This window comes from Equus caballus, chromosome 21 (assembly GCF_041296265.1).
Source record: "Equus caballus isolate H_3958 breed thoroughbred chromosome 21, TB-T2T, whole genome shotgun sequence".
NCBI lineage: Eukaryota > Metazoa > Chordata > Mammalia > Perissodactyla > Equidae > Equus > Equus caballus.
Genome location: NC_091704.1, coordinates 17,178,312 through 17,205,000, shown reverse-complemented (window position 1 = coordinate 17,205,000; position 26,689 = coordinate 17,178,312). Strand labels below are relative to the sequence as shown.

Below are 26,689 nucleotides of genomic sequence, written 5' to 3'. Positions count from 1 at the left end.
TGATGGGTGTGAGGTGGTATCTCATTATAGTTTTGATTTGCATTTCCCTAATGATTAGTGATGTTGAACATCTTGTGATATGCTTGTTGGCTATCTGTATATCTTCTTTGGAAAAAATGTCTGTTCAGACTCTTTGGCCATATTTTAATTGGGTCCAAAGGTAGTCTGAAGCAACCAAAGAAGCAAGACACGAGCTGGGAGAAAATACTGGCAATGCATATAGACAACAAAGAACTTGTACCCGGAATACAAAATGAATTCTTACAACAATCAGAGGATAAATAATCCAATTAAAACATGGGTAAAAGGTTTGAACAGACACTTGAACGAAAATATATGGATGGACAACAGCACATAAAAGGACGCTCAGTATCATCAGTCATCAGAGAAATAAATCAAGACCACAGTGAGGTACCAGCACACACCTGCCAGAACGGCCAAAACTGAAAGGACGGATTATACTAAGTGCTGGCGAGGATGTGGACCAGTTGGAACTTACACATTGTTGGTGACAACATAAAATGGGAAAACCATTTTGGAAAACAGTTCGGCAGCTCCTCAAATAATTAAACATACATGTATCTACCGTAGGATCTAGCCATTTCACTCCTAGGTATTTACCCAAGAGAAATGACAGCGTGTGTCCACACGAAGATGTCCACACGAATGTTCACGGCGACTTTATTTGTAACGGCCAACAAACGGAAACAATCCAAATGTCCATTAACTGGTGAATGGATGGACAAACTGTGGTCCGTCCACACAATGGAATACTTCTCAGCCATAGAAAGGGATGGACAACTGACACATGCGACAGTGTGGCTGGGTCTTTATACCACCAGCCAGAGCAGCTGGCTCCGCCTGGGGGAGCCTTAGCCCCACCCCGGAGTTGGGCTCTGCTCTGAGCAAGGTCTCTGGACCAGCGGAAAGTCTGTTTCTTATGCTTCTCAGTCACTGATTTAAAATTTGTCAAGGTCCCTTTTAAGTGCAAATCTAAAGTCTCCACAAGACAGCTTGTGCAGAGGCCCAGGGCTCCGAGGCCAGATGGGGAGCACTGTACGAGTTTCCTGAGGCCGCTGTAGCTTAGAGCAATAGACAGTCATTCTCCACGGCCTGGAGGCCAGAAGTCCGGAATCCAGGTGTGGCAGGGCTGCACAGCTGCCGAGGCCCTGAGGGAGGAGCCCGCCCCCGCCCCTCTCCTGACTTCTGGTGGCTCCAGTGATCCTTGGCGTCCCGTGTAGAAGTTTCACTCCCGTCTCTGCCTCCGTGCCCACGTGGCTTTCTCCCTGTGTCTGTCCCTTTTCCTCTTCTTATAAGGATACGGTCCTTGGATTCAGGGCCCGCACTAATCCAGTATGAGCTTACCTTAATTTAACTAAGCGCACCTGTCAAGACCCTATTTTCAAATAAGCTCAGGTTTTGTGGCTCCAAGGTGAACAGGAATTTCGGGGGGACCCTGGTGAACCCAGTGCAGGGGCCTCGACTGTCAGGTGAGCAGCGGACACTCTCCTGGGGGCCACAGGAGCCAGGGCAGGCGTGTGGGCAGAGGGAGGTGCAGCCAGCTCTCAGGGTCACAAAGACCCCAGGGGCTGGTGCAGGGCCAGCACACAGGCCTGCAGGGTCTGGGTGCAAAGGGGAGCAGGGGAGCCTGCTGGGGGGGGCTAGTCAGGAGGGGAGAAGCTGTGTGTGAGGGAGGGTGGCACAATGCACCCCGGGGTGGGAACGCTCACCTCACTCCGATGCTTTAAATACTCAGGGTTATTCGCTCACAGGCTTGGGGCAGGAGACACAGAGATTCACACTCGGATCTGACCGAGCAGATCTGAGGCAATGGCCAGAATGACTTTTCCAGAGAACACAGAGCATCAAGCCCCAGAATCCATTTATTTCACATGCATGGATGAAGTCTCCAGCCAAGGGTCAGGCTGGGCCCAGGGACGAGAGCTTGCCTGGCCCAGCTGACCCTGGTCGCCAGTGACATAAGGTAACAGAGCCTCCTAATCACGCAGCATCCAGGCCTGTCCCCACCCAGACCCGACTCGCTGTGTGACCTCAGGCAACCTCGCTGATCCTCAGTTTCTCCCTCTGTAAAGTGGGTTCGCGGTCCTCAGGATGAGACGGGGAAAGTGTCCAGGCCCAGGAGGAAGATGTGAGCATTACTTCCTCCTCCCTCTCCCCTCCTGCTCCCAAGGTCCCATGACGTCTGCACACCAAGAGGAGGGAAGCAGGAAGGGGTGAGGAGGGAGGGCTGGGGTCCAACCCTCCACGAGTCTCTGGTTTGCTCTGTGACCTTGGCCAAGTGGCTGCTCCTCTCCAGGCCTTAGTTTTCCCGCCTGTGATGCGGGGTGCAGGGAGTCGGGCCTGAGGACCTCCAAAATCCTTGCTGAGGTTCAGACACCTCCCAGGGGAGAGCTGGGGACTTCCTTAGACCCTCGTGCTGGGCCTGGGGGTTTCCCATGTTGTCCAGAGGAGACTCCAACCTCTTTCTATTGTAGGTAGAGAAATATTCGGCCTCATTTTTGGCAAGCAGGCAGGGGTGCAGCATCTAAGACTAGGGGCTGGCTGGAAGCTGGGGGCTGGATAGATGACCTCCTGGAGGCGGGGCTTCACCTCTTCCCACAGGGCGGGACCTGCTGTCCCAAGCTCGTTTACATACATCACAGTCCAGCCAATCAGAGCCCAAGGTCATTGGTCCGTGGCCTGGGATTGGCCCACCCTGAGGTTCCATCCCAGGTGGCAGTCCCCGGCTGGCTCAGAGGTCAGTTTCCCGCAGGTCACCACCACCATCATGTTCACTGCCAGGGGTCCAGGAGCCAGCTCCATTCCCCTCCTTCTGCTCGAGGAAGAGCAGATGGTCCTCATCAGTAGGCAGGAAGTCAGGAGGCCTCTTGGCTCCAGGTGGCAGTTCCTCAGCACCCTGGGGGGAGGAGAGAATACAGACCCCATCAGAGACCCCATTTCTGCTTCAAGAAAATCTTTCCCCACAGCAGCTGGAGAGAGCTTTAAAATACCAGCAAGATCCCTTCCCTCCCCAACCCTCCCCTTGTCAACCCTGCTCTGGCCTCAGGGCCTTTGCACCTGCTGTGCCCTCTACTGAGAATGCCCTTCCTCTCCATCTCCCTATGGCTGGCTCCTCTTCATTCTGGGCTCTGTCAATGTTACCTCTTCCAAGAGGCCACCTCCATCCTAGAAACCTGCTTTATTGTCTTCCTAATACTCATCGCCTGCTGAGGTCCTACTAATTTCTCATGTTAGCTTTCATCTCCCCTGCGAGACAGTGGGCTCGAACTCCAGCCCAGGGCAGGGCAGGGTACACAGCAAATGCTTAATAAATGAGGAAATGAAACAGGGAATCCAAACCAGGGCAGGCCTGGATCAGGCCCCCAGGGACAACGTTTGCCAAACTCAGGGCATTCACATGGCAACCACGCAGCTTTGGCCAAAGTCAGTCCACCCACCGCTGTGCTCTTATGTAAGAGTTTCTCTAAGTTAACTCACTTTTGAAGTAAGTCATTTTATTTTGAGATGACATTTTATATCAATACCCTAAAGGCAAACCAGTTTCACCTGACATAGATTGGAGTAATTGTAACAACAGATACGATGCACAGCAGGAAATTCTGCCCACTCCTTGTGAAAGGCAATGATAAAGCGTTGAAGACACACCAGCTGCCGGCTGCGCCTTTCCACTGGGTGTAACACGAGGGTGAGGAAGACAGTCACTCACCATGTCACTGCCCTGGATGACGGCCATGCCCAGAGCCCCTGAAGCCACTTCACTGGCCCAGCCCCCACTCTGGAAGCCCAGCCCTGAGACCTACCTTCACCAAAGTGTCGTCCAGGGTGGCCACTTCTTCCTTGGGGGCCACCGATGCCGTCTGCCGTGTGAGGTCCCACCACAGCAGTCCAGGACCCAGGGCACTGCGCTTGGTGGGGCCTGAGGGGCAGAGAGAAACAGGGGCTTGTGGTGAGGCGTGGGGGAACTGGAGGCCCTGGGGGGAGAGAGAGAGAGCTCTGATGGTTTCCAATCCCAGGTGCGACAGTGACACCCTGGGGGGCCCTGGCAAGCCTCTGCCCTCTCTGGGCTTCAGTTTGCTCATCTACACAGTGGGGGTCATAATACAACATCAGTGGGTGTCTGGGAGGGTCTAGCGTGTGGTTCTGCTCACTGCCGTGTGCCCAGCGTCTAGAATAGAGCCTGGCACGGAGAAGGACTCAGTGGAGGCCTGGCGAGTGTGGAGGCCGAGGCTCAGGAAGCAGGGCCAGGCGCTGTTATCACGACTGAGTTCTCGCGCGCGCTCTCCGCCTCTCCGCGGGGTGCCGAGTGCCCGAGGGGCAGGGAGCGGCCAAGGTCCTGGCGGGAAACATTTCAGCACCAGGGACAGCGCCGCGGGCCCCGCTCCGCAGCCTCCAGCGAGGACTCCGTCCCTCGTCCCTGGGGTGCAGGAGGCACTAGAGAGGCGGCAGCCGGGCCTCAGTTTCTGCCTTTGCAAAATCGGACAAGGCCTGTGGGGAGCCAGGTTGTCCTGTCCTGAAGGTGACGAAGCGAAAAGGGTGTAGATGCGTCCAGCACGCAGTGGCCTCTTGCCCAAGGAGCCTGCCTCCTCTCCCTGCCCAGTGGTTCCTGGAGGCAGAGGGACGGACAGGGAGACCTCTGTCTGAGGGTCTTACCTGTCATACGCCCTGCTCACCTGTCAGGCAGCTGACGAGGGCTCCACATAGCACAGTGCTCAGCGTGCCCAGGGCACCATAATAAAGATAGGAAATGGCGTAGAAACTGTCAGCTAAGGCAGGTCGACCAGGGTCCATTCCGGGGCTGGGGGCGGGAGAGGTGGGCATGAGTCCAAAAGTCACTCCCAATCCGTTTGCTTGTCCCTGTCTCCACTGCCACAGACTAGCCCAGTCCTCCACGGGTCCTCACCCGGACATATGCGGCAGCCAATTTTCTCTCCCTCCTGCTGTCCCATCCCGGGCACTCGCCACCCACAGCCGGGGGAGTGTTACTAAAATGTAACTCAGATCACCTCCTGCCACTGCTCATCACCCTCCGTGGCTCCCTACTGCCCTCAGAATCAAACCAAATTAAACTCTCAGGAGAAAACACACGTGTAAAGCTTTATGACCTTGGATTTGGCAGCAGTTTCTTAAACATGACACCAAAAGCACAAGCAACCAAAGGAAGCAGATAAACTGGACTTCAGCAAAATTAAAAAGTGTTGTGTGCCAAAAGACACTGTGAAAAAAATGAAAAGACAATCCACAGAATGGGAGAAAATATTTGCAAATCATTTGTCTGATAAGGATCTAGTATTCAGAATGCATAAAGATACAAGGAATACATAAATTACATAAAGTACGTAAATAAATCAAAAGATAAATGACCCAATTTAAAAATGGGCAAAAGATCTGAACAGATATTTCTCCAAAGGAGACATAAATGTGGCCAATAAGTGTATGAAAAGATGGTCAACATCGTTAGCCATCAGGAAATGCAAAGCAAAACCAGAGTGGGAACCCACCTCACGCCCACTAGGATGGTCAGACACACACACACACGCGGAGGGAAAACAGCAAGAACGATGTTGGGAGGATGTGGAAGAAGTGAAACCCTCACACACTGCAGGTGGGGTTGTAGAGCGATGCCGCCACTGGGGAACACAGCCTGGTGGCTCCTCCAAAACTTAAACATACGGCTTCCCCGGGGCCGAGTGGTTGACTCCGCGCGCTCTGTTTCGGCGGCCCAGGATTTTGCTGGTTCGGATCCTGGGCATGGACATGGCACCGCTGGTCAGGCCACGCTGGGGCAGCGTCCCACATGCCACAAATAGAAGGACCCAGAACTAAAATATACAACCATGTACTGGGGGGATTTGGGGAGAAAAAGAAAAAAAAAAGACTGGCAACAGATGTTAGCGCAGGTGCCAATATTTAACGACAACAAAAAAAGCTAAACAAAGAATTATCATATGATCCAGCAATTCCACTCCTAGATATAGACCCAAGAAAAATGAAAACCTATGTCCACAGCAAAACTTGTACACAAACGTTCATAGCACACTAGTCACTATCGCCAAAAAGTGGAAACGACCCAAATGTCCATCAACGGATGATGGATAAACAAAACGTGGTCCCTCCACACAGTGGACTATTACTCAGCCATAGAAAGAGAGGCAGCCCTGACGCGCGCCACAACGTGGGTGAACCTCGAAAACCTCACGCTGAGTGAGAGAAGCTGACAGAGGCCACACGGCGCATGATCCCATTTATACGAAACGTCCAGAACCGGCAAATCCAGAGAGACAGAAAGTGGATCAGCGGGTGCCAGGGGCTGGGGGAGGGAGCGCGGACGGACATGGGGCTTCTTTTTGAGGTGCTGCAAACGTTCTTGAGTTAGATAGTGGTGACGGTTGTATAACCTTGTGAATATAGTAAAAATCACTTTTAGATGGTTAATTTTTTGGTCTGTGAATTGCATCTCAGTTAAAAAGAAGAAAGAATCAGACCACATTCCTCTGGCTGGACCTCTTCTCCCATCCTTTCTCCTCCCATTGAATCCACGCAACGTCCCCGGAGTTGGAATATGCACTCAACTGAACCCGGCCTCAGGGCCTTGGCACCTTCCATTCCCTCCGCTGGGAACGCCCTTTCCTCACCCCTTCCCAAGCCACACTCTTCCTTCTTCGGGATTCAGTTTGAGGGTCTTCCGCTGACCGCACCTCTCAGGCCACGCCCCCCCACCCAGCCCGCTCACCTGGGGGCCCCGCCGGAGGCGTTGGCGGCGAGGAGCGGGCCCAGGAGGCCGGAGACGTTGGCGGGGGGCTCAGCGCAGCCGGCGGCCGATGACGTCAGGACCCCCATGGACTGCGCGCTGGGCGGGTAGAGGGCGGCGCCCACCGCCACCCACAGCGACAGCGCCAGGCCCGCGGCCAGCCCGCTGAGCACGCCCTGGGGGCGGGGCGGGCGTCAGGGGCGGGCTCCACCGGGCGACCCCAGCCCCTCCCGCCCTCCGCGCTCACCCGCGTGTTGCAGGCGGGGAGGAGCATTCCCAGGATGAAGGTTCCGAGGAGGGGGCCGCTGACGACTCCCATGACGGTGAAGGAGCCCTGGGGGAGGGAGAGGCCGGGGCTGAGGGCAGAGCCGTACCACCTCTCCTGGCCTCAGTTTACCCGCTGGGAAAGCTAGACCTGAGGAATTCCACTGAGGGCCTTGAGGCTCCTCTGTGCCTCAGTTTCCCTAAAGGGGAGGGGACTTCCTATTCCTGCCTCTCCTCCCTGTGTTGGAGGCAAAGATGCTGATTCTCTCTCCTGACTAGTGCGGTCCCACCTCCAAGCCAGGCAGGCCCTCCCTGACCCCAGGCCGCCGTCCCGTCCCCCCCTCGCCGCCCAGCCAGCTGGCTGCAGGAAGTATCCGGTGGCATCAGAGAGAACTCGGTTCTGCCACTGACAGTCTAACTCTCTCTCAGTCTCAGTTGAGTGCGGACGATGCCCCAGCTCTGGGCGGAGACAGGGCGGGTGGGCGAGGGGGCTCACCTGGAGGACGCCGCCCCCCAGCAGCGAGGACAGAGCCGCCACGGTGAGGCAGGCTGAGCCGTAGATGAGTGCTGTAGCGGATGGGGGTGGCACGGTCAGCGGGAGAGACCCCCCTGGGCCCCACCCAGGTCCCCCCAACTCACAGAGCCCCTTGGAGATGAGTACGAGTCTCTGGGGCGCCAGGCTCGGCAGCCGAGGTTTAATGAGGTCCTCCACGGTGACGGCAGCCATGGCGTTGATGCTCGTGGAGGCGGTGCTGGGGGCGCAAGGCGGGGGAGCTGGGTCATCAGGCCCCACCAAGGGACTGGCCACACCTCCTCTGCGGCCCGCCTGCAGGGGGGGCCCGCAGCTGCCCCTTCCATCTGAACTGCCAGGACCCCACCCAGCCCAAGGTCAGAGGTGTGGATGACAGAATCCCTCAAGAGTGGAGGAGATGTCCACCCCCACCCCCACCCTGCAAACCTGAGACATCCCCAGGGGAGCAAGGACCCCATGACCAAGGGCAGGAATAACACAAGTTCTCATCACAGAGCAATAATGGGGCAGAGAACTGCCACATGGGACCCTGGTCACAGCTGGATCAGGGCTGAGGCCAGAGGTCATGGAGAATTTGAAACCACCAGAATGTGAGGCCCTGGGGACAGGAGTAGGGAACCGCTTGGTCACAGCCGTGCCCAGATTTGGAACAGCCGTACCTGCTACATAGGAGGTGGTCAAGAAACCCTTGTTTGCGGGACCAAGGATGGGAGGGGGGAGGCAGGTGTGCCCTCCCAGGTGATGAGATGGTGGAGACCCCGCGGCTGGGGTCCCTGTGCTCAGGGCGTGCTTTCTGCCGGAGCCCATGAGCTGCCCGCTGGGGACCGAGCAGGGACTGTAAATGAGCGATGTGCCTGGGACATTCTCTCCTGCAGGGGTGGCCCTTGGGACGAGGAGGCCTGAGGGGCCTGGCTGTGGCCGCTCACCTGAGGGTGCCGCTGTAGGCACAGGCCAGGAAGAGCCCCGGCACCCCAGGCAGGTCCTTGAAGATGTCCAGCACCAGCAGGGGCATGTACTGGGGAGGCAGGGAGGCCTTCAGACAGCAGCACCCCGAGGCCCGGCTTCTGTCTGGCCCCCACTCCCTGTCCCTAGCACCCAGGACAGACCGGGCTCACTGTGGGCACTTGGTGTGTGTTTGTTGAGTGACTGTGTGCCCCGAAGGACTGTCACAGCCCCACCGTGCCCAGAGCCCTGGGATCCTGGTGAGGCCCCCTCCTGTCATCCCCTCTCTACTGACGAAGACAGCAAGGCTGAGAGGGGCCATCCGCGCCCAAGGTTGCGCAGGCAGGTGCTCCAGGCGCTGAGCCCGCGGGAGACAGGGATGGGGTGCCCACGCAGCCTCTGCCAACTCTGAGCCCCGTGGCAAGAGCTCCAGCCGGGGTGTGACCTGGGCATGGCTCCTGGGCCTGGCACTGACCCTGACTTGCCTGTGGGCCTCAGGCAGTTGCTTCCCACCTCTCCAGCCTCAGTTTCATTATCTGTAAAGTGGGGGCCACGACAATCTTGACCTCATCGTGTGTTGAAGGGAACAGCATGAGGCAGAGCAGGTGCCTGCGACACCGGAGCTGGTCATTATTGTTAATCTCAACACTGTTACTTCATGCTGGGTCTGGGCCTCTCCTCCCTGACATCCCTCAGGGCGTCTTCGACTCCAGGTCGGCATGTGCCCCTGCCCTGCTCACCCACGCATGGCTCCCCATCACCTCCCAGGCTCATCTTCCTCACTCCTCTCAGATCCTCCTCTGAGCCAAGCTCTTTCCTGCCTCTGGACCTTTGCACAGACTGTTCTCGCTGCTAGGAATGCTCTTCCACCCTCGCCTCCAGAAATTCATCCACACAGAGGTTCAGAGTTTGGGTAAGGGGGCTGGGAGCAGCCTAGGAGCCTGGGCCAGACTCACCTGGTCCGGGGCAGAGATGCGCCCTGTGAGGAGAGGGTCACAGTCAATATAGAATGTGAACATGACGATACCACAGCTAGCAGCGCTGCACACGATCAGGAACAAGCCCAGCTGGTTGATGAGCAGGGCCCTGGGGGGAGCGGCAGCCTCAGGCTGGGGAGGGAGCAGCACATCCCAGAACCTCTCCCCGCCCCCCCGCCCCTTCTAAACACTCACAGCTTGGCCTGCTTCTCTGTGCGGCAGGCCACATAGCGCTGCACCTGTGCTTGGTTCACACCGTACATTGAGAGCCACACCAATGTGCCGCCCACCACAAAAGTCCAGAATGTGTAGCGACTCCGTGGGTCCAGGTTGAAGCTAGATGAGGGCAGAGCAAGTCAGCCGTATGGGGATGCCACACTGACTTCATCCTCCCTAGGTCCCCAGATGGTCATTCTGGAACTCATGGGCCTTAAGGGGATATTTGGGGTGGGTTTTGAAGTGTGAGTAGGAGTTTGCCAGATAGCTTGAAAATTCATTTATTTGTTTACTGAGTCTTCCATGTATGCATTCCAAAACCATTTTTTCTGTGCCCAGCAGGAACCTCAGAAAGCCATCAGTCCACGGTCTGGGCTGGGGGCTGGGGTGGTGCAGAGGTCTGGGCCAGATGGAGGAATGGGGGTAGGGGAGTACAGAGAGGGAGAGCCAGAGTGCTATCTGTGAGGAGTCTGGGGAGGGGAGCAGGGAGGGCTTCCTAGAGCAGGAGACATTGGCTGGCTTCTCCCAGGGCAGAGGGAGGTCAGCTCCCTCACTTAGCAGTTTCTTCCTCTGCATTTCCACTCACTCCATCAGGTTGACCCGGGAGTGGTTCTGGGCCAGCTGGAGCAAGTGCCTGGGGCCGCCCATGAGCACAGTCCCACGGGCCAGGACAACCCAGAAGCCAGCCAGCATCACCACGACCTGGAACACGTCAGTCCAGATCACAGCCTTCATGCCGCCCTGCAAGATGTGACCGAGAGGGTGGGGTCAGACAGGGACCCGGCTGGGCAGATGCCCACCTCTGCCTCAGTTTCCTCATCTGTAAAATGGGGTTGTTCTGTGCATGAGAGAGCTGGTCACCACTGCCATTATCGTGAGCTGCTGTTTTACCCTCCATGGCAGCCCCTGGATTTTCCTGTGCAGAAGCCCCTCCCCACCTTGAGGGAGGGCCCTTCAGATGAGGCCAATCCCCTCCCAGCTCCAGGAACAACCAGTCAGGGACACCTCAGCTCCCCAAACTTCTGTGAGTGGCTCATCCTGCACACAAGGCCAGAGGCAGCCAGACAGCCCTCCTGGGGCACCAGCCAGCTCATCCTGAAACAGGAGCTCCCTTTCGGCCAGACAGAAGCCCAAAGGCGCAGAAGCCTGAAGTTGATGGGGTCCCTAGAGATGGGGGAGTAGCCCCTGGATCCAGCCATCCCTGAAACTAGATTATCCCTCGACATTCAGCAAAAAGTCTTTCAAATCACCTTTTATCATAAGGATGAGGAAACAGGCTCAGTTGGGACACAGGCTTCCTTGGGAGGAAGGGAAGGTAGAGAATGGACAGACGGGCCCAGGGTCTCCCCCTCTCAGTGAGCACGGAGCCCCCATGTCGGGTGGGGGGTACTCACCACAGTCGTGTAGAAGGTGCAGATGGCTCCGGTGGACAGGAGCGACGCCCAGATGTCCAGCCCAGTCACTGGGAAAGGAGACCCCCCATTAGGCTGCTGGGCAGGTGCAAACTTGGCCCCCAGTGGCCTGGGCCCTCCTGTCTCCAGGGGAGCTCCTCCTTCCCCACTCTTCCACCTGGTCTCTAGCCTTCGGCCCGCCGGGTCACCCTCCCCGGGTCTCCCAGAGTCACACCTTGGTTGAGGATGAGCGCGGGGGCGTAGATCACGATGCCGGTGTACAGCATCTGCAGGTGGACGGCGCGCGCGGTGAGGGAGGGAGGGCGGGCGGGGGACGGTGGCGCGGTGGCGGCTCTGGGCGGGGAGGGGCTCCAGAGGAGGCGGGGGAAGCGGGGCTTGGGGGAGGGGAAGGGGGCGGATGGGCGGGGCCAGGTCGAGCGAATCCGAGAGGCCTCCGGGCCAAACCCGTAGACTGGGGGGCGCAGGGGGCGGGGCCAGCGGCGTGGGCGGGGCCCGGCGGGGTGGGGGCGGGACCCACGCGACTGGGTCGTGAAGGATGGAGGCGGCTGTGGGCGGGGCCGAGGCCACTCACTGTGGCCAGCAGGTACTGCAGGGTCCCGCAGAGCCGCACGGCGCGGCTGAAGCGCAGCTCCAGGTACTGCAAGGAGGAGCCGAGGGCTCGTGGTCACCTGGACGGGTCCTAGCCAGGGGCTGGAGGCCTCTGGGGTCCCGCACCCACCCTCTTGGCTTCTGCCCTCCCTCAGGCAGCCAACCGTGCTCTTGCTCGTGGAGGCCCCGCCGAGCGCTCACACTCCGACCTGTCCGCACACACCTGTGCACACGCGCCATCCCCACGCCTGTGCACACGGCGTGTGCCAGGGAGGACGGTCCATCGAGTGTGCACACGTCGCCCCCTCTCCGCGCTCGGGGCTGATGGCCCCGGGGCGGCCGCCGCTCTAAGTACTCGGACTGTCAACATGCTCAGGGAGCAGACAGTGCCTATAGCCAGCTGTTATTGGGCGCCTACTGCGTACCGGTCACAATTTTAATCCTTTTACTCACTGCCCTGGAGGTCCTGTAGTTAGCCTGGTTTGACATTTAGGAAACCCGAGCAGAGAGGCATGCCCCTTGCTCAAAGCAGGAGGAATCGGAGAAGTGGGTTTCGCCCCGAGCCTGCCGTCCGGGGAGCACAGGGGTGCACGCACGCCCAGGCATGTGGGGGGCAGAGTGCGCCGGTCCACACGTGAGGGCCTCGCCCCCGCGGGCTTCCGCGGAAGACAGCCAGGCCCCCGGCTCCTCTTCCTCCTTCCTGCCCGTCGCCCCACCGCCTGCGGCCTCTTCCCGGAACCCTCCCCACCGGTGCGCCCGGCTGCCCCCAGCAGAGCCCCGAGGAGCCGGCCCGCGGCCTCGCGGTACCTGGTAGGTGCTGGTGAGGCCCAGGCGGTAGAAGACGGGCAGGAAGAAGGCGGCGGTGAGCAGGGAGTTGAGCAGCTGGCCCAGACACATCCAGAGGAACTTGAGGCCGTAGCGGTAGGCCTCGGCCGGCACGCCCAGCACCTGCACGGCCGACATGAAGCTGGCCGACAGCGAGAGGCCGACGGGCAGGGCCGCCAGGCGCCGGCCGCCAGTGAAGAAGTCCTCGGCGCTGCGCTGCCCGCCCCCCGCCAGCCCGACCCACAGCCCGATGCCCGTGGACACCAGCAGCATGAGCGCGAAGACGCCGTAGTCCCAGGCTCCGAACACGGCCGGCGCCCCGGCCTCGACGGCGGCCATGGGGCAGGTGCGGGCGCCCCGCTGCCCCGGGACGCACGACTGCGGGGAGGCGGGGGGTCTCGGCCTCCGCGGCGAGGCCTACGCCTGGCCCCTTCGGGCCCCTGCAGGAGGCCGCGACGGGGGCTCGGCCGGGGCTCCCGCGCCCGGAACCTGTGGATCCCCGCCGCGCTCGTCCGCCTCCCTGTCTCTCCTCTTCGTCTACGCGTCTGCCTCTCCGTCTGCCCGTCCACCTCCCCCCAACTCGTCCGGCGGCCCCTGCAGCCGTGCCCCGGCCCAGCCAGCCGTCTGTCTGTCTGTCTGTCTCCCGGGGAGCCGTGCTCAGCGCTGACAACTGCAGGTCTCGGTGGGGCTCAAAGGGACAGTTCGCAGCGGCGGGCTGCGGATTTATTGTGCTCCCGGGTCAGCGAAGCTCCGCCCCCGGCTTGGGGGCGGGCAGGACCCGCACCCTTTCCGCCCGGGACCGGGTCAGGCAGGTCGGGACAGGCCACGTGAGTGGCTGCTGGGGGTGGGGGCGGGGAGGCTCCAAGTGCCCCCTTGCTTCCCGGGGCACTTTTCCCTGACCATGGGCTGTTAGTTTCCCCCGTCGACAGGTGGGGAAACTGAGGCTCGGAGATGGCATGTCACTCACCCCAGGCCACATAGCCAGGAGCGGTGGCTTCAGCATTCAAGTCCTCGCTTTGCTTTTGCACCTTGGGCTGTGGAGAGCCCCCTCTCCCGCAGGACTGGGTTCGCTTTCAGGGTTGCATCGTCCCATAAGGACAACGGGCTCTGCGTGAACCACTCCCCAAGCCGGCCCCGGGACCCAGCCTTTTCTCTAGAGCCTAGCGGGGGGTGGGGCTGGGGGGGCGTCACGGCCCTCAGGCCAGGCTGAGCCGGAGTCATCGGGGTTCGAGTCCTGAGTGTGAACATACTCGAAGAAGTCTTTACTTCTCTCCGGGCCTCAGTTTCCCCTCTGTACACAGGGCTAGAACAGCCCCAGCCTCTGAGGGATGAATGGGACCAGCGTAACAGCAGCCTGGCGCAGAGTCCGCAGCTCGTTCGTTTGTTCTTCGTTCCTTCGTGGGTTCCTCCCGCGAACGCGCGGAGCGCCAGCCCCGTGCCGGGCGCCCAGCGTCTACCGGCGTTCGGGGAGGGGCTGTCAGTGGCCACGCACCGAATCAATGCAGACGCACGACTACCTGGGGCGGGGGGCGGTGTCTGCACGTCCCTATCGCACAAACGAGGAGACCGAGGTCCGGGCAGGGGAAGTCCCTTGCCTGGGGTCACGCCATCAAGGGACCCAGACCAGGTCATCTTGGGGTTTTCCGTTGGTCAGCTGGGAAGGACTTTGGACTCCGGAGGCTCTGAGCTCTGAGTTCGAGTCCTAACTCAGCCTCCACAAGCCGGGTAGATCTAAGGATCTGCCGGGTGAAACGCTAGGACACTGGAGTCCTCCCCAGCCTCTGCCACCCTCTGGCGGCTTCCTCTGCCCTACATAGGCCTCTCCAGCTGGGTGCAGAGTCCCCCGTGTGTCCCTGGGACTGTCTTCTCTCTCCCTCTCCCCGTGCTGTCCAGGGCAGGCCTGCCCCTCCCCTGGGGCTGCAAGACCGCGGCCGCCACACGGTCATCTGTTGCCCGCTGGCACGCACCCTCTGCCCGCCCGTGGCGCAGGTAGGGAGGACACCGAGTTCCTCCTCCGTCATTTTTCCAGGCCGGGCCGCTCTGCATCCCCCGGGTGGGAAGGGGAAATCCAGGCGGAGAACCCTTCCTGTAAAGCCATGCAAACGAATGCAAATATATACAAATTGTGCAAAAAACCAGGCAAACCGGCCCTATGTCCACAGAGAGGTCCCAGGAGGGGTTACCGGCCCCTGCCAGCTCCCTCTTCCCCTACCATTGGGAGGTGGGGTGGGTCCGGGCTGCAGACTGACACAGGGACTGAGACCTGTTCATCGCATGCTTACTGTGTGCAGGGCCATGTGCCAGGCACTGGGGACACAGCAGGATCCAGGTGGACCCACCTTGTGCACGGGCTCACGGCACTGACCAAGCGAGCAGATGAACACCCATTTCAGAAGCCGATGGATGATGAAAGCGAAGCAAGGTCAGAGATGGAGAAGCCTGGGGAGCGTGGGCCCTCTGGGAGGGGAACTCTGAGGAGGGGCGTGGACCTGCAGGAAGCGAATGAGTTGGGCCTGGAGAGAGCTGGGGAAAGGCGTTCCAGGCAGGGGGAACCGCCAGTGCAAAGGCCCTAGGGTGGGAAGGAGCAGAGTGAGTGGAGAGGTGAGTGAGGAGGGGGAGGGCCACAGGGTAGAGGTGTGGATTTTATTCTGACGGTGCTGCGTGGCCACTGGAGAGTTTGGAGCAAATGAGGGACCTGGAGATTTCTAGGTTCTGAAAAAAGCCCACCATGCCGCAGGTGGGAGCTGTGGGGTGGGGCGAAATGGGTGGATTCGCAACACATTCTGGAATCCCAGAACGTAAGAGGAGGCCCAGAGCTGGCAGCCCTGGGGTGGGGGGCTGAGGCGGCGGCACAGACGGGGCAGGGAGCGGGGTGCGAGAGGAGCAGTCGCAGCTTCCCCGAGCGTACAGCTCCCATCGCGGGATGGGAGGGGCAGGCAGGACCACCACACACACGCTGCACAGGCCCCGTGTACCCCCCTCGGTGGGGCGGAGGGCTAGAGCCATGCCTGGGGCCCAGCAGCTGCAGTCCCAGCAGAAGGGGCAGGAGTGTCAGGGGCTGCGAGGGAATCTGCTGCCCAGCCCCTGCCTGGGCACCACCGTGCCCCGTGTCTCCCTGGAGACGGGCCTGGGGCAGGGGTGAGAGGTAGTGCCTCCGTCTGGCTCCACCATGAACTGCAGGGGATCTGTGCTTGAACTTCCACCCTGCACTCAATCACCCCAAACCGTTATTACTGGCGCTGTCGATGTCCGTGGCATTCCACACAGTCTCTCGGTTTCAGGATCCGGGTCGGGTCTCCTGGCCCCAGCTCATCTCATCTTGCCGTGGCACCTGTCCTTGCCCCCACAGTCCCGATTCAGGGGCAGGTGCGGGGAGGCAGCTCTCCAGGTCTACACCCCAGAGCGTGACATCTGGCCCCGGGCCAGCCCAGGGACAGGACCTGGGAGTGCCTCTGCACCCAACAACGTGGGAGAGGGCTACAGGAGCCCTGCGGGTTCTGGACTCCTGCCCTGTCACCACTGGGCTGGCTGGGTGAGCCTGGGTAGCACCTGTTCCTCTCTGGGCTCCAGCCAACCAGAGCTGTCAGCAATCCAAGTGGTGGGCCCCACCTGGGAAGGCCCGTTCCCTCCCAGCCCCTCAGCTCCCTCTGGAGAGTGAGGGCTCAGCTCCGTGGTCCTCGCCTCCAGCCAGCATCCTCCAGCCCGCATCCTGACGGCCGCTCTGAGCAGGGGTTGCAGGAACTGCCAGGTGGCTGGTTATGTAGAAGCGTCTGTGGGCACACACGTTGCGGAGATGGCAGGTGGGCGCATGAGCAGTTGGTTAGGGAGCTGAGGGCTCACTTGTCCTTGGTTCAAGAGCCCCTCACTAACGAGTGACCCCATCCCTCAGCTGGTTGTGGCAGAGCTCTCCCAGCTGGCTCCCAGGCTGTAAATGAGCCTTGGTGGAGCCCGAGGCGGGCACGCGGTGACAGAGGGCCTTGTTGGGGCTCTGGCCTTCCGCGTTCCTGGTGGTGCCTCCTCCCACATGAGCCTCCTGGCCTCTCAACCTTTAGCTCATCTTAAGACCTCCCATCCCCAGACCTAAGGGGTCACCACCCCCACTTGGCTCAGAGTGGGCAGTCACTGCCCCAGGCTCAGCCAGCAGGGCCCAGACTCCAGGCCAAGTCAGGAGTGACAGGACCTGCCCGGCTTAAGCGGGCGTCGGGGTCCTCCCCCCTCCTGGTCTACTCCCAGACACAGGTCGGGTACCCAAGCTCTTTCTGCCTTGTTGCTTTTTTCTTTCAAAGATTTTCTTCTTTTTCTCCCCCAAAGACCCCTGGTACATAGTTGTGTATTTTTAGTTGTGGGTCCTTGTACTCATGGTACGTGGGATGCCATCTCAGCACGGCCTGATGAGCGGTGCCATGTCTGCGCCCAGGATCCAAACCAGTGAAACCCCGGGCCACTGCAGTGGAGCGCGTGGACTTAACCACTTGGCCACGGGGCGGCCCCTGCCTTGCTGCTCTTGTATGGCTTCCTCACGGCCAAAGATGGCTGCTGGAGCACTAGCCACTGGGGCTACATTCCAGCCTGATGGATAGTTGCTGGAAATGGCATGTCACTATCATACAGCCACCACTAACCAAAAGGGAGGCTGGGAAACTTTTTTCCGGGTGGCATCTAAATATGGGAATTCTACTACTGAAGGAGAGAAGGAATACTTGGGGCAATTAGGAGTTTCTACCATAAATCACAGATGATTAATGAAACCAAGTAGGCACAAATTAAACAAGTTTTAGCCTGACTCCCTAAATACACCTTAAACATCAAACAGTGCCCCAAAGAAAACAATTTGGAACACATACAGAGAGATTTTCAGGTTTTCGCCCCACTAAAGAACTTTTGCAAACAAAAAACCACCAGCAGCTTGGCAGAGAAACGGGCAAACCTCTTTCAAATTATTTTTAAACCAGGGAAGTGCCTCCATGAGAAACAAAAACCTGAAACCCACAAACGGGATTCTCTTCAGCTGCCAACTCCAGCTTGCTCACTCACGGTGCAGTCAAGGCCGGAGGAAAACAGGCCGTCTTACTGGAGGCTGCCGGGAGAGTGATATGCAGAGGCCCGCATCCCAGCCTTGGCAGCAAGGCCAGGCCCGCGAGTCCACATGTCACCCCATGCGGTGCAGACACAGGTGGAGGGGTGTTCAGGGGCCATCACTGCCCTTTTCTGGGTTGCACACTTATTGAACCCCTCCTGGGGATACAGTGTGTGACAGAGAACCAATCAAATCACATGAACAGAGGTGTGGGCTGCCAACGTGAGGCCGACCCAGTGCCAATCCACAGAGCAGTCCACGCAGGGCGCTGGGCAGGCACTCAGGGCCGGGGCAGGGTGGTTAACAGCAGGCAGAGCTGCCAGCGGGCAGGGGGCTGGGCCCGAGCCTGCCCCAGGCCTCCAAGCACGGTGGCCGGGGGGGGGGGGGGGGGGGGTTGACGTGACCTGGTTTCCTGGAAACGGATCAAGCCCAGGCTAATCGTGACTGGGGATGTGGAGCTGTGCTCCTGCCCGGGGCTTTCCAGGCCCCACCCCACTGCCTTTTTGTGCCTCAGCTCCTGCCCGAGCCCAGGGTGGCCTCTGAACACGAGGCGAGTCCTGACTGACCTAGGCTCCTGGTGCAGGCACAGTGCTGCCTTCAAGTATTGTCAACTGAGTAAATGTGGCACGTACTTGACCTTCTGACAAGGACACAAAGGCTCAGAGGGCCAGGGCTGCGCAGGCCTGAGCTCCCAGCTGGGCCTCGGCCAGGGTGGCCCCCCAGGTGGGATTAGCTTCGTGCCTGGAATTCCCAGCCTCCAGCGGTTCCCTGGAGACCGGCCCCACGGGAGCCCTGGACACCCTGGGATAGATCAGGGGGGCTCCAGCCGGTGGACACAAGAGAACCCAGCACAGCAGACCCATAGCCCTCTTGGGCATCCCCATGTCTGCTCTGAGGATCTTGGAACCAAAGATGGGAGTTCTAGGCCGGGGGAGAGGCCCCAGGTGGAAGGAACCAACCCTGTCACCCTGCCGCCCGGTGTCTGACTACCGCCGTCTCCCCACCAGCAGCAGTGTGGGCAGCTGGGGCCTGTGTCCCAGGCGGGCAGGACAGATGTGCGGGCCAGACCTGTGAAGTACCCCAAAGCTCACAGCAGAGTGTGACGGCTCTGAAACTGGAGCCTCCTGGCTCCAGGACCCGCCCGTGAGAGCCCTCACCAGACAAAGCCCGGAGAGCTGTGCCGGCAGGATGGAGCTGGGGAGGGGCCCTCGCTGTTCCTGGGGCTCCCCTTCTGGACCCAGGTGTCCGGCCCCACGTGAAGCGGGCAGCTCTCCCGGAGCAGAGCACTCACAGCGCGGCCGCGCCCTCTTGAGTTCTGCAGGGCACGGACAGAACACAGGTGTCCAAGCACGCAGGCTTCCAAGGAGTTTATTTGACCAGACCCGAGGAGACCCAACTAGAAAAAGGTGTTGGGCCTCTTGGTGGTGAAGCGGGGCTTGTGCTGGCGACGCAGGACCCGGTGGGGCAGCGGGAACTTGATCTTGGAGTCCTGTCATAGACAAGGAGCCGAGTGAGGGGAGGGAGGCCTCTCAACGCGTCCTCCGGGCCCACCGAGGCGCGGCCGCCCCACTGGGCTCCTGCGTCAGACCTGGTGCCTGTGCGTCTCCTAAGGCTTGGGGGGCAGCCAGGCCAGCGCAGCGCTCCAGGGCGGCCCCTCAGCCCAGCCCACCCAGCAGGGCCCAGGGGCACTCACGTGGAACTGCTTGACGGCTGGTCGGCGGCATTTGCTGGCTGCGATCTCCTCCACTTTCATCACCTGGATGGAGTGGGCCCGGGCGCGGTGCCGGGCGCCCATGTCTCGGTCTGCAGGGAGCAGGAGTGTACTGGGTGACTGTGTACTTGGGGTCTGGGCATTCCCCAAAACTGCCACCATGTGTCCACCGGGGGGCCCCAACTTGAGGACAGGGGAGCCGCAGCCTCTGGCCACCAGAGGTGTAGAATCTCCAAATTCACTTTGAGGGGCACAGCCACAGCCCCTCAAAGGCGACAGGATCCGCTTGCTGTTAGCACCTGTGTTTAAACCGCTGCTACAAGAAACAGCAGTTCTTGGGTTTAGGTGCCTGGGTTTTGGGTCTGGCAGGCACGCCACCCCGGGAGCACGTGGGGCGGCCAGCACCAGGCCCCAGCCACAACCCACGAGGGAGGGTCCACACTCTGAGGTGGTGGACTGCAGGCCCCTGCATCCCATGCTGCAGGTTCCAGGAAAAGGTGGCCTGTGGCCTGCTCTCTGCTCCCCACCCCAAGCAAACACCTCTCCTGCGCCTCACGCCACCACCCCAGAAGCCTCTTGCATTTGTCCTGCCTGAGTGCGTGTGTCAAATCGAGCTGCAGATGCCTGTGACATGAGGCTAACAGAGGAACCCCGCTGGGGCAGGCGGCTTACAGCACTGGGTGACGGCGCCTGCGGTGGTCAGGTCCCGGTACTCGCGGTACATGTTGTGGGTGCCGCTGCGGGAGTCATAGCGCAGCCAGATGCCAAAGTTCTTCACCCGCAGCGGGGATTTCTCGAACACCTGCCAGAACAAGGAGACCGGCTGAGGCGGGAGCAGGCGGGCCCTGCCCCCGCACCTCAGGCATCGGAGGGAACCTGCTGTCCACAGGGAATGGCACGGTGACAGCAAGGGGTGCAAAGCAGTCCAGGCCTGGCTGCTGCCCCCATGGCGACCAGCACAGCTCCAGGCCCCTCCCAGACACAACTGTCCTGGGTCTGTCTGGGCTGCAAACCAGTGGCCACCCAGCGCAGCCTCGTGGTGCCCAGAGCACATCAACACAATGTGTCCGGGGACAGCACCTCTCCCACCTCACTGAAGAAGCCCAGGGAGGGCCGCAGCCTCAGCCAAGGTGGCCCAGCACACCAGCCACGCCCTCCCTGGGCCTGAACAGCGGACCAGCACCATGAACGGGACCAGTCACTGAGAAGTCTGGTGAGCCTACAAGCTGAGGTATGCCCCGTGGGAAGGTGTGAATGCACTCCGGACCACACCGTCTCTGACACCCCTACCTGTCCGCAGTAGACAATCTCCCCTGAAGACTTCTTCATCTTCTTCAGCTGAGACACAAAGTACCAGAAGCGGGACTTGGCGACGACATGATTCGGGGCGAAGATTCGCATGCGGTAGAGCGGGGGCGTGTGGCATTTGGGGGTGGGCAGGCAGCGCCCCACCACCTTGTACTCTCGCAGCTGAAACAGAAACACAGGTGAGGCGAGGCCAGCACGTGAGCCTGGTGACTGCTGGATCAGGGGACTGAGAAGGGAAGCCCATCTCAGGGCCTCCATGTGGAATTCAAGTGACTGTGGGTCACGCCACGGCCCGAGCCTTCTCCGCAAAAGGGAGTGCCGGCGGGGAGGGTTCACCGAGATGCCCAGGCACCCTCTGCCCTGGCTCATGAAGGCTGGGGGCTGTCAACCCTGCTGCCCTGCCCCTCGTTTTACTTGGGAGAAAAGCTGAGCCCTAGACCTGCCGCCTCAGGCCCAGAACAGCCAGGCAGACTCCTTCCTCCAGAGCACCTTCGCAGCTCACATCTCGCCAGCATCCTCTTTCACTCTGGCATCCAGAGACAGGGACCCCCCGGCCCACTCCAGGCACAACCAGGACAAGAATCCAGCTCCCTCCCGCGCCCTGGGCTCCCGGGACTGCTGCCCTCAGCTCGCGGCTGCCTCAGTTTCCCCTGCTGCAGCCCAAGGCCTGTGACACGGCTGGAAAGAGCCACCTCCGGAAATGACTCGCCACCAATTCACTAACACTAATAGAAGACAGCCGCAAATATGGTACACTGGGCTCTTACCTACACCTCTCAACGAGACTCATCGGCCTCTTTCCCAGCGTGGAAACTGAGGCTGGCGAGCTGTCCATGACCCGCTCGCCCTGTTCCTCCCCAGGATCTGCTCTTCCACCTCTGCGTCGTCACGCTCCCTGGTCTCACCCAGCACTTGCAAAGATCAGGTTCGCACTCCCCGCGTGAGCTCGGGTCTATAACTCCCTCCTACTTCTCACAGCCATTCTCAGAAAAGGGAATACTATTGCCGCCCTCGCCCTGGTCCGCTTTGCAAATGGGGAAACTGAGGCTCAGAGGCTCGACAAGGTCCCGCAGCGCGAGCCTCCCCGCCGCGGGAACCTGCCCCTGGCCCTGGAAAGGTGGCCCGGCCTCCCTCGCCCCCGCGATCCCCGAGCCGGCCGGCCACGCACCGGCCTCCCCACGCGGCGCCCGCCATGTTGGCTGCAGCCGGGGCGGCGGCGCGCGGCCGCGCGGGACCCAGCTGGGAGCGCGCTCCCCCGACGCGGCCCGCGGCAACCTCCCGGGGGCCCTCATGCGGCCGGCGCCGCGTCGCCGGGCCCCCGGCCCCGCCGCACTCATCTTACCGTGCCCGAAGCCTTCATGGCGCCCTGTCCACGCTCGCCACCACCCCCAAAAGGAAGTAGCTACCCTCGCGCAGCCGCTCACCACGACTTCTCTGCCGGAAGTCCCTCCCTCCCGAAGCTGCGCGCCCATTGGCTTCTCGACCCCGCGCTCAACAAGATCTGCTTCTTCATTCGGCTCCGGATCCACCAACCTCTCGCAACCTCGCCTCGCTTCACGGGAAGACTACAACTCCCAAGAGGCAGCGCGGCTAGCCCCTTCTGTTCCGCCGCGGCCGTTTGGGGGCGTCTGCGCGCGCGGCACGCCGGGAGTCGTAGGCACTCAGGGAGGTCTCGGCGGCCGATTGGAACATTCTGCTTCTCCCGGACGCTTATGCCTAGAACCGAGCTTCGAGTGGCCGCGATGCTAATGATGAGATCGCGCCGCTTCTCCGCACTCGAGGCCTCTTCTTCTCCAGAGGTGTGTTAGGGAGGTCTCAGGCCACGGACCTGAGAGTTATCTGTAAACTGGGAATAATACTAATGTTTTCCCCTAGGAATGTTACAATAATTAGATGAGATGACCCATGTGAAACGCCGGGCACAGAGCAGTCAACAATTAACGAGCGCTAACCTTCATTAGGCGCTGGAATGTTACTTCTTATTGCGATGGGGGTCTGATTCAAACCCCATCCTGGAGCAGCACGGGGTGGGAGTGGGGCGCTGGAACTGATCAAGGTGCAGCCCCCACCTTTGAGGGGCTTCGGGCTTAGCAATTTGCTGGGGCAAAAAGAGGTTGTCTTAATCTTCCTCGAGCAAGAAGAGGAAGACTGGCAGGAGCTGTTAGCTCAGGGCTGATCTTCTTCACCAAAAAAAGAGAGAGAGAGAGAACTGGCAACAGATGTTAGCTCAGGGTGAATCTTCCTCAGCAAAAAAAACAACAGTGGTCGCCTCTGAAAGGGTAGGGTCAGGGATCAACTGACGGGCACGAAGGAACTTGCTGGGCTGATGATAATGTGCCACATCTTAATAAGGGTTATGTGGATACACACATTTATCAAAAAACTCAGCAAATGTACTCTTAATTTGTTCATTTCATTGTATGCAAAATGTCAATAAAGAAAATCTATACAAAAAAAAAAAAAAAGAGGTTGTCTTGGAGGGGAGACCGATGATGGAAAGGAAAGAACCAGAAACAACTCAGATGTCAGGCTGTGAAGAGAAACAAAGAGGAAAGAGGATAAAGCGGAGGGTTTATTTCACGCGGGAGGGCGCTTGGGTGAGGTGACACCTAAGTCCAAATAGCACTTTTCTTTTTTTAATTAAAAAAAGTAGGGGCCAGCCCCATAGCTGAGTGGCTAAGTTCGCGCGCTTCTCTTAGACAGCCCAGGGTTTCGCTGGTTCGAATCCTGGGCGTGGACATGGCCCGGCTCGTCAAGCCACGCTGAGGCGGCGTCCCACATGCCACAACTAGAAGGACCTGCAACTAAGATATACAACTATATACTGGGGGATTTGGGGAGAAAAAGCAGAAAAAAAAAAAGATTGGCAACAGTTGTTAGCTGAGATGCTAATCTTTCAAAAAAAAATTAATAACAGCTTCCTTGAGATATAGTTCACATACCATACAAGTCACCATTTAAACGGTACAATTCAACTGTGTACGTTCACAGACACACGTACATATGTATTTAGTATGTGCACAATTGTGCAACTGTCAACATAAAATTTAGAACATTTGCGTCATCCCCAAAGGAAGCCCCTTAGTTAGTAGTCACTTCCCGTTGCCTCTACCTCCCCCAGCCCTAGGCAACTAGGAATCTACTTTCTGCCTCTATGGACTTGCCTATTCTAGACGTTTCACATAATTGGAATTACACAAAATGAGGTCTTTGTCACTGGCTTCTTTCACTTAGCGTAGCGTTTCCAAGGCTCGTGCACCTTGTACCGTGGCTCAGGACTTCATTTCTTTTTACTGCTAAATAATATTCCATTGCATGGCTATACTTACCCATTCATCAGTGATCGACATTGGGGTTGTTGCTGCTTTTTGGCTATTGTGAATACGGAGATAACGACATTTGCATGTGCCATTTGTGTCACTGTATGTTTTCATTTCTCTTGGGTATATAGCTAGGAGTGGAATTGCTCGGTCATGTGGTAATTCTATGTTTAACCTTTTGAGGAGCTGTTAGACTATTTTCTAAAAAGCCTGAAGCATTTTGCATTCCCATCAGCAGTGTATGAAGGTTCCACCTTCTCCACATCCTCACCACCACTTTGTATTATATCCATCCCAGTGGGTGCGAAGTGGTAGCTCGTTGTGGTTTTGATTTGCTTTCCCCGATGGCTAATGGTGTTGGGCACATTTTCATGTGCTTATTAGGCATTTGTATATCTTCTTTGCCCATTTTTAAAGTGAGGTTTTTAAAAAAATTATTAGTTGTAAGAATTCTTCACACTTTCTATAGATATATAGTTCCTTACCTATATATGATTTGCAAATTTTGTCATTTGCGGGTTACTTTTCCCTTTCTTGATGCAGTCCTTTGAGGCACAAAACTTTTTCATTTTGATAAAGTCCAATTTATCTTTTTTTCTTTTGTTGCTTGTGCTTTGGGTGTCATATCTAAGAAACTATTGTCTAATTCAAGGTTATGAAGCTTATGTCTATGTTTTCTTCTAAGAATTTTACGGTTTTAGCTCTTACATTTAGGTCTTTGATCACTTGGAGTTAATTTTGTATATAGTATCAGACAGGGTTCGACTTCATTCTCTTGCATGTGGAGATCCAGTTGTTCCAGCACCATTTGTTGAAAAGACTCTTCTTTCCCCTTTGAACTGTCTTGTCGAAAACAAATGGTTGATTTCTGAGTTCCTATTGTGTTCCCTTGATCTGTATGTCCGTCTTTCTGCCACTGCCACGTTGTTTTGATTACTGTGGCTTTGTAGTAAGTTTTGGATTGGGAAGTGTGAATTCTCCAATTTTGACTTTCTTTTTCAAGATCAAAAAGGTTATTCCGGGTGCCCGGAATTTTCATGGGAATTTTAGGATCAGCTTGTCAGTTTCTGCACAGAAGCCAGCTGGGATTCTGACCGGGATGGTGTTGAACCTGTAGATGGCTTCGGGGAGCACTGGCATCTTCATGTGACATCTGCCATTTCGTCTTTGTTTCCTCTGTGTCTCCCGTCTTTTGTGCTGTTTTTCCCATCCTTCCTTTACTGCTTCCTATTGCATGAAATGACTATTTTCTAGTGTAACATTTTAATTCCTTTAATGAGTTTTTCACTATATTTCTGAGTTATTTCCTTAGTGGTGCCTCTAGGGCTGAAGGTACATCTCGACTTAGAATCTCCATCGGATTTATGCTGCCTTAATTCTCTGGAGATACAGAGACGGTATTTCTCTATAGCTCCTTTCCTCTCCAGCTTTTTGTCCGATTATTGTTATTGTTGTGCTATTATCGTTATACATGTTACAGCTACATATGTCTAACCCTACAGTACATTGTTACGGTTACTACTCCATGCAATGGTATGTCTGTTAAAGAATCTGAGAAAATAAAGGAGAGCAAGTATATATTTACGGAGTTTGTTATATTAATTTTCTCCTTTCCCATTTCTGCTTCTCTTCACCTGTGTTTGTGGATTAGAGTTGTCACCTGGTGTCATCTGCTTATTCCAAGACAGCTGTGCCCCCCACCTTTGTTGTGCTGTTCGTGTCAAATATGTTGCATTCCTAAAGCAGGGGAGACAGAAGGAGGAGCAGTCTGCATGTACACTGTCTTTTATAATTACAGAATTACCTTATCTGTGGTCTTTGGTTTGCTGGGTGAGCTGGAATTAACGGGCTCTGTTTGCACTAAAGTCCCGAGGCCAACAGGGCAGGAGGAGATTAGTTAGCCAGCGCCTTCCTGGTGGACGCTTGGGTTGTGAAGTCGGGAAGCTGGCGGGAGAGGAGCGTGACGGAGGGACCGGGCCTGCCGCCTTCTGGCCCAGGCCTCCTCCCGGGCGGGGCGCCAGGCGAGAGGCGACTCCGTGCGAACGGCGGTGCCGCGAGTGTCCACTAGGTGGGAGCAGAGCCCTTGCCTGGCTCTGCCCGGCCGAGGCCAACAGTCGGGGCGCTGGTGTGGGGAGGACACAGGTTCGGATCCCACCGATAGTTTCCTGGCGCATCGCCGCTTTGGGCCTCAGTTTCCCCCTCCGTAAAATGAGGCTAATAATAGTCCCCAGCTTGTAGGATTGTGAGGTTTATACGGCGTATAATTGTTTGGACTGGGGAGGCAGGGGCCCTGCGTGAACTCACTGCCCTGGGCCTCAGTTTCCCTAGATTGCGCGGAGGGAAAGGGCGGGTGGAAAGAGGTCCTGGAAAACGCAGGGCAGGACCTGGGGCACAAATCGAGTCCTGGGAGAGCAGGAGGACGGAAAGAGAGAGGAGGGGCGGGAGGGGACAGGGACAGTCCCAGGCGCAGCCCCCGCCCTGGGGCCTGGCGCCTTTGTCCCCGAGGCCGGGGTCGGGGCGACTCCCGCAGCTACAGAGGAGGGACCGCGGGGGCGTGTGTGTTCCGCCTAAAGTTTGTTAAAAAGCTGGGGCGTTTTGACGTTTCGGCCCCGCCCAGCCCCTGCCGCGCGGGGATCCGATCGCGACCCGGGTCCCCAGCGCTCAGTCAGGCCTCCCGGGCGTCCCCGGCCTCCCCGTCTTCCTTCCTCCGCGAGACCGTGAAGGCGCCCGGTCGTTCGTCCGGGCTGC

At 58.4% G+C, this 26,689-nt stretch overlaps 2 protein-coding genes and 1 non-coding gene across 3 annotated transcripts; all 3 read right to left on the bottom strand.

Moving 5' to 3' along the window:
- Window positions 1-1,865: 1,865 nt before the first annotated feature.
- SLC5A5 (solute carrier family 5 member 5) lies at window positions 1,866-13,224 on the bottom strand. Its single transcript, XM_023625456.2, has 15 exons — window positions 12,508-13,224; window positions 11,684-11,749; window positions 11,327-11,378; window positions 11,095-11,162; window positions 10,287-10,441; window positions 9,680-9,820; window positions 9,464-9,593; window positions 8,492-8,580; window positions 7,673-7,785; window positions 7,530-7,600; window positions 7,017-7,103; window positions 6,752-6,945; window positions 4,692-4,816; window positions 3,822-3,937; window positions 1,866-2,917 (listed from the first exon to the last, which is right to left on the bottom strand). The coding sequence occupies exons 1-15, from the start codon at window positions 12,862-12,864 to the stop codon at window positions 2,753-2,755; spliced, it is 1,929 nt and encodes a 642-aa protein (XP_023481224.1). The 5' UTR covers window positions 12,865-13,224; the 3' UTR covers window positions 1,866-2,752.
- A 5,730-nt stretch (window positions 13,225-18,954) lies between these two features.
- RPL18A (ribosomal protein L18a) lies at window positions 18,955-22,069 on the bottom strand. Its single transcript, XM_023625457.2, has 5 exons — window positions 21,964-22,069; window positions 20,604-20,783; window positions 19,986-20,115; window positions 19,296-19,405; window positions 18,955-19,091 (listed from the first exon to the last, which is right to left on the bottom strand). The coding sequence occupies exons 1-5, from the start codon at window positions 21,979-21,981 to the stop codon at window positions 18,999-19,001; spliced, it is 531 nt and encodes a 176-aa protein (XP_023481225.1). The 5' UTR covers window positions 21,982-22,069; the 3' UTR covers window positions 18,955-18,998.
- On the bottom strand, window positions 19,533-19,665 carry LOC111769867 (small nucleolar RNA SNORA68). The gene has a single exon (XR_002802710.1). It is a non-coding gene; the product is annotated as a small nucleolar RNA SNORA68 (small nucleolar RNA).
- Window positions 22,070-26,689: the final 4,620 nt, after the last annotated feature.